This window comes from Abramis brama (genome assembly GCF_963993115.1).
Source record: "Abramis brama genome assembly, chromosome: 3".
NCBI lineage: Eukaryota > Metazoa > Chordata > Actinopteri > Cypriniformes > Leuciscidae > Abramis > Abramis brama.
Genome location: NC_139965.1, coordinates 21450825 through 21457835, shown reverse-complemented (window position 1 = coordinate 21457835; position 7011 = coordinate 21450825). Strand labels below are relative to the sequence as shown.

At 39.2% G+C, this 7011-nt stretch overlaps 1 protein-coding gene across 4 annotated transcripts; it reads left to right on the top strand.

Annotated features, from left to right (window-relative positions):
* cmtr2 (cap methyltransferase 2) lies at positions 1–4222 on the top strand. Of its 4 annotated transcripts, none has more exons than XM_084109051.1 (2): positions 1–80; positions 1584–4222. In XM_084109051.1, the coding sequence occupies exon 2, from the start codon at positions 1634–1636 to the stop codon at positions 3860–3862; it is 2229 nt and encodes a 742-aa protein (XP_083965177.1). In that variant the 5' UTR covers positions 1–80; positions 1584–1633; the 3' UTR covers positions 3863–4222. The 4 variants fall into 4 exon arrangements, with proteins under 4 accessions (XP_083965177.1, XP_083965179.1, XP_083965178.1 ...); XM_084109053.1 differs by having other exon boundaries at positions 4–84; XM_084109052.1 differs by having other exon boundaries at positions 13–80; positions 1603–4222.
* The last annotated feature ends 2789 nt before the right edge of the window (positions 4223–7011 follow it).

The window sequence follows — 7011 nt, the reverse complement described above, 5'->3', positions numbered from 1 at the left end:
AACAGAGCTTGTAAGCGAGTGTAGCACTGCATAACACTGAGCCATGCACGAGGAAGCGAGAAACCGTACTGACTACTGAGGTCGGTAAGCACAAGCAGGTCTCATTCTGTTAGTATCTTGACATCGAATTCTGGTAAAAGTTAATGCAGAAAAGCAAGATACTAAAATCAACTTCGCTTTTAGTGATCCAGTTCAATTTAGCAGGCCGTAATCGACACATCGTATTTTCCTGCAAATCTTCCCGAAACTAGCCACACACTCCCATAGCAATGATAGCGTAAATCTGTCAGCTCTGTCGGATATTCGATTGATATTAAGAAGCGGTTAATAAAACAACATAGTAAAAATCATAAATTAAACTCTTATTTTTGGACGAAGCTTGAATTTACCTTTCTAAGATAATGTAGCCTCGTTAGCTTGTTTGCTAGCTAGCCAGACAGTGAGATGCAATCCACGATCCTTAGAAATGAAAACACTGGGGTTTTACGCTGTTTTTTCCCCTATTGTGTCATGGATATATGTTTGGTAGTCTATAAAAACACAGAGAAAATCATAAGCTTCTCTTAATGCAAGGAAATTGCATCACTGGAAATAAATAGTTGACAACAACTTAGTTAACATGAAATACTTTTGGGAAGTTGTGTGACAGGCTAACGTACTCCACCTAAAACCATTTTAAACAGCATTTGGCTAATTGTTTTTTGTTATTGTACATGCAGCTTTTGTAACCAGTATTTATTGAGAGACTATGATATAATGTGCCATTTTAATTAATGTTAAAATACATTTATCACACTGCAGGACCATTAAAATTAGCCCGTGAAGGCAAAAAAAAAGTGTTTTAAAAAGGTGACAAAATTATAAGAAAGGTTGACCAGTTGCAGGACCTAACTTTACATTTTCATATAAATTGTAACCCTAAATCGAATCAACTACCCAAATATCAATTTTATAGTGAACTGTAATAAAACATTATTCTAGATATAACATGGTAAAACAACAACATAATTATTCAGTGAATCTCAAAAATGTATTTTGATGGAGCATATCAGAGAGATAATATGTTGTTTGACCCATTGCCTGTGGGTTTTGCATTGACACGTGCACTTTATAAATAAATAAATGAATGTGAGCATGCATGCAGAATAGCAATTGTGAGACAACAGTGAGTCTCAGTGTCATATTTAAGCATATAAAGCTTAGGATTGTTAGTAGGAAGAAACATTTCAGCAGTTACTGGTATTATAATTAAAGGAATATTTATTTAATATTTCTATATTTAAAAAAATTTAAATTCGTCATTTTACTGCTGTCATTTCATCCCTGTATTTTGTTCTGTGGAACGTAAAATACATTTTGAGAAATGTTTCATGCAATAGTAACCAAACCATTTTACCTTTGACTTCCAGCACTTTTCAAAATATGTTATTTTGTTGACAATCATACAGGTTTGGAAAGACATGACGATGAGTAAATGATGACAGAATTTCCTTTTTTGTTTGAACTATCCCTTTAAACTATTCATATTCTGCCATGTTATAGTGCTAATGAAAATCTTGATTGATTGTTTTTGTCTTTTACAGTTTTTTTTTTTTTTTTGAGTGATTGATGTCACCGAACATAGCTTTGAAAGATGAACCGGGGCCGGGGAGGGAGAAAAAGAACAGCACCAGAAAAATCAAATGCCCTTGAAACTTGTGACGAGGAAATATGTGCTGAGGTTCACCAGCTCTTCAACAAGGTTAGAGGTTATGTTCCCCCTGCTGGAGGAGAATGGACGTTGCCTGACCCAAGTGTGGTGCTCTGTGATCCTTATGCAAGTCACCCACGTTTGCAGGTTCTGAAGAGATCACTAAATGAAGTGAAGAATCAACTCAGCGATAAAGACCTGTCAGTATGGCACCAGCATACTTGTTTCACCAACCGAGCAGGCACTGTTACAGCCCACCTTCGCTCCACAACCAACGCAGAGCTATGCACGCAGGCTTGGGCCAAGTTCTATGAGATCCTAGGCACTTTTAAACTTCTTCCTGACAATGCGTTGAAGAGTGGCGAGTTGAACTCCATACACTTGTGTGAAGCCCCTGGTGCCTTCATATCAGCTCTGAATCACTTCCTCAAGACGAGTGGCCTACACTGCGACTGGAACTGGGTTGCTAACACTTTAAATCCATACTACGAAGCCAACGGACGTGGCTGCACTATTACAGATGACAGACTGTTAGCACACACTCTGCCTTGGTGGTTCTTTGGATCCGACAACACGGGCGACATAATGCTTCAGAAGCATCTGCTGGAACTGCCAAGATTTGTGAGCAATATGCACAGTGTTAATTTGGTTACAGCAGATGGAAGCTTTGACTGTCAGGGAGACCCAGGAGAGCAGGAGAGATTAGTTGCTCCACTACAATATTGCGAAGCCGTTTGTGCGCTGCTGCTGTTAGGAACCGGAGGCTCGTTTGTTCTGAAGATGTTCACACTATTTGAACACTCATCTGTCTGCCTGCTGTATCTCCTTGCATGCTGCTTCCGTTCCGTGAACGTCTTCAAGCCAGGCACAAGCAAGTCTGGAAATTCAGAACTGTATATAGTGTGCTTGGACTATCAGGCCAAAGAACAAATTCGACCATTGCTCTCAAAGATAATCCGTAATTACGGGCCAGACTTGTCTTCCACGGTGGCGCTCTTTCCCTGTCACTGCATTCCAGACTCATTTCTAAGTCAGCATGAAGAGATATGCACTTTTTTCCATGCATTGCAAGTTAACACAATCCAGGAGAACCTCAGGCTTTTTGTACACATGAGTGTAGAACAGCGCAGGCAATTGGAGCAGCTTAGGGAATATGCAGCAGATTTTTATACAAAACGTTTCAATGTTCACTACCTTCCTCGGAAAAGCTGGGTTTGTCGTGGTGGTGTGGCCAGATGGGTAAAACACTGTGAGAGGAAGCAAATGGGATCTTTCAATCAGCGCAAGGAGATGGAACTTCAGGGATGGAAGCAGCGCCTTGCTCAAGGAAATTATGGGGAATTATTAGAGAAGCATCTTGCGGGTAAAGAAGGATGTGAGATTGTACTTAGTGGCCCATTGGATGAGTGCGATTTGGGCTCCTGGTTTGCCCTTGAGGGAGCTGCCCTGCCCAAAGTCTGCAGTTCCACCTTCTGTGATCAAGAAATGCTAGACTTCCTGAATGAAGCTCTGGAAGAGAACCTGAGGGTCAAGACGGCGAATCATTCTGACAGCGCCATGCCAATATGCAACTCCTGCAGGATTGACTCCCCTGTAAGCATCTTATCTGAGATTTGCAGCCGTCCGGATGTGACATCTTGTTTGGTGCTGGGAAGCCAGTCATGGTGTGATGGCACACTTGTAGGCATTCAATTCCAGCCAGAGTTTTTGCAAGGACCCTCCTGTTGTGATGGACAGGATTCCACGTTGCACGACGGACAACCAGACTATCAATTTGAGCTTCTGAACGCTGTGCTTTGTGCTCTGCAGAACCAGCGTCTCGGGTCAACCCTGGTGATTCCCTTGTGTTCGGCCTTAACACGGTTCACCTCCGGCCTAGTTTTCACACTCCACCTGTGCTTTCGTTACATTACATTCCGTTGCTTATCTGGTTGGCCTCCTGCTGCTCTTGTGTGTATGGGTTTCTCTCCACCTTCAGCCCTACCCCGGCTGCTGGACTTTCTCAGGGACGTGATGGAGAACATGAAGAAAGTTAAACTTGAGCTGGGGAGGCAGGTTCTGCAGTTTGTACCTTTAGAGGAACTTCTCAGAGGGGAATTACCTCGTTTCCTGTCTTCCTTCAATTCTGCTGTCATCCGACAGCAGCTGCATGTGCTCATGCAGGTTGAATAGAGCACACAATGCTAGTCCTTATGGCTATATCCTCTGGGAGAACTTTTGAGTTAGACTATATTTGACTATAGTCACGCCTGAGTTTACTTCAGTTAAAGCCGCAGCTTCAGTTTGTGCCAGTGCCACAGTGCATATTTAGGATATATTGGTTATAATGGAACACAGAATACCCTTGTCTTATATATTTATACTGGGGGAAATCTTTCTTTAACCTTTAATATGCTGCATATGCAGTTCAGCGGGTTTATTTTAATATTTATGTTTCATTGCCTATTTCTTTTAAATAGTTGAAATTATATGAGTTGCCTTCATCAAGTTGTCTGTCCTGTCTGATTTATTAAAACTTTTTTCTTTAATGGACATATATGGAGTGTTTTCTTTAAAATATCTAGTTGGTAAGGCCCTAAATAGCAACTAACTTATCTAAATGTAAGGTTAAATGGGACTATATGCACATATTGGTTGGTATATACACTCCTGGGGGAAAAAAATAAAAAGGGCCAAGCCCAAAACGGCTAAAGACTATGCTTTTAATTATTTTAACCACAAATTATTTAGGAAATTAGCAATGTTTAAGCAAATACATTACTTAAAAAGCCGTTGCTGTCTTATAAAAACATCAAAACGTTTTTGGCTGAATATGAAAAGTTGTGTGTAGAGTGTTGAATCACAATGAAGTTGAGTTGCATGGTAATGCTCCAGAGCGGTGTCTTTGAAAATCTGCTGGGAAAAATAATAATAAATGCATCTACACCACAGTGAAGCATTTAGGAAGAGACTGCTTTAGATGTTCATTTAATGCTTTGGAATCCAAGAGAATATTGCAGAATGGCTTGCCTTGCTTCCCACAAATGAAAAGTTGTTATCTAAAGAGGAATGATCAGATGTTATTTTTCAGCAAATTGTAAAGACAACCAAGAACGAGTCCATCAAGCTCATGTTTTGGCCTGGTCCTAATTTCCTGACCAGTGAGGTGTGTTTTAAAATGGTTAAGACCAATATTTATAAGACCAAATATTTTTGGCTTGGCCAAATTTGTTTTTGTTTTTGTTTTGTTTTTGCCCAGGAGTGTATGGTTGAGAACATCAAATATGTTTGGCACTTGTGTGTAATAAAACTTTATTGGCCCAAATAAGCCAGCAAGAATATATATATATTAGAATTTTGGACCATTTGCTTGAGAAGAAAATAACTGTCTGATACAAATAAATAATCAGACAGTGGTGCTTAAACATACATAGTACGTAAGCAGTAGAAATCATTTACTAGCAGGGTCATATTTTTACAGAGTTAATTGCTTTATTGGGAACATTTGTAAGACTATATTGGGGTTAAAAATTTGTTTTCGCTCCTAGTTTCACAGTGTTGATTATTGTCGTCACATAGAGTATAAAAAAATAAGTAGGGCTATTGATCTGGCCAGCACAAATTTTGGTATGGAGTTGCTCCTTTTTTCTTAATAAATATTGTGACCATTTTAATATTCACCACTCTAAGTAAAAAGGTTTTGACTTTAACTCACAGCATGAACCCTGAATATAACAATAGTCAGGTGTGAGCCAGTGGCCTATGTTATCTGAGTTATACATTTTTTATGTTGACAGAGATGTGGTTCTGGCTGAGTGATCCAACAAAAGACAGTGAACAACTTATGGCCATTTTTCTGTCCAGAAATGTGTTTATGGAAATGTCTACGAATATGTGGAGAAGTGTCTCATGAAGGTGAATGTTTCTGCTCATATCTGACAAGTTCTCTTATCACACCCACACGTTGTCTTCTCATTTCTTGTATGTGAAGAACGTTCTTTTCTACTGTGATTATTATTTAGCATGGATGGATTTCTGCACAGCTAGAGTGAGAGTTCTGTATTTGCATATGCATCTGATCTGCGCTTTCTGCTAATCTCCCAACACTAACCTCATCCAATCATTTGATTCAATTTTCATCTAAACTAATAAACACGCAAAAACAAAGACAGCAGGTTGAAATGCAAAAGCTTTAAAAAAGTCTTCCTTTCTTTCTTTTTAGAATATTAACAAATTAAAATATTCTAGACAATAAGCTGTCGAACTACGACAACTTGTATAACTGCATAATTTACCACTTTCCCAGGCAACTTCTAAAAATTATTAATCTTTAAAATTAGGGTACCTTTACATGACAAAGATATGCTTAAAATGGAGAAGTTTTTCCTTTGAGTTTTCCGTGTACAGACAACACCATTGTCAAAACAATCCCCGTTCACACGAATCCGCGAAAACGACTAAAAACGCTGTTCTGTTGCCCGGCCATTAAATGGCGATGAAACATAGATTGAACACATAATTACACGTGCAGGATGTCATCGTTTTCAGAGATTCGCGTTTTTGTTGTTTACATGGAGACCGCTTTCAAAATTTTGCGTTTTCAGGCACCTAAAACGCTGATGTCGTGTAAATGAACGGCCAAAACGCATAAAAAGTTTTCCATTTTTAGTTGAAAACTGTGTCGTACGTGTAAACGGCCCCTTAGACTGCTCTCTCATCATGGCCCATCAGATAGTTTCTGCTTCTCCCTCAGCCTGGCCACACACAAAGAAGCCCAAAACTCTCTAAATAAAGACAGAAAGAAACGGGTCGTCCTGACCAGAATTGCAGACTAAATAAAGCTGTGTAAGCTTGTTTTTTTAACCTTTACATGACTACTGTTAAAGCTTTGAGCATACTCATTAACATGTATAGGATGGGCCGCATGAGCATTTTGATGTAATAAGACTTAGGCTACATATTGACAAATACAAACACATACTAGAGTCAATTTTGCACACTTTGCAGAACTGCAGCGGACACCTGCTGTGCAGGCCTTTTGTGGTTTATAACCAATCAGGACTATGGACAGATTCACAGTTGGAGTGGGATTTTCATGGATGTTCCTTCCTCAACCTCATTACGGTATGGCAACTATCGGCTTAACTTTTTCTATGAACACATTTTCCTAAAAGAATTCAGTATAGGCTATACTGCTGAAAATGAAGTGACACACATTTGCACATGCGCAGCATATGAGATTATTCACTGAAATCTTGATATTATATATGCCACACATTCATATTGGATATTTAATCCAATGCTCTTAAAGCCTCTTTCTAATGTCACTCTTCTAATCTAGA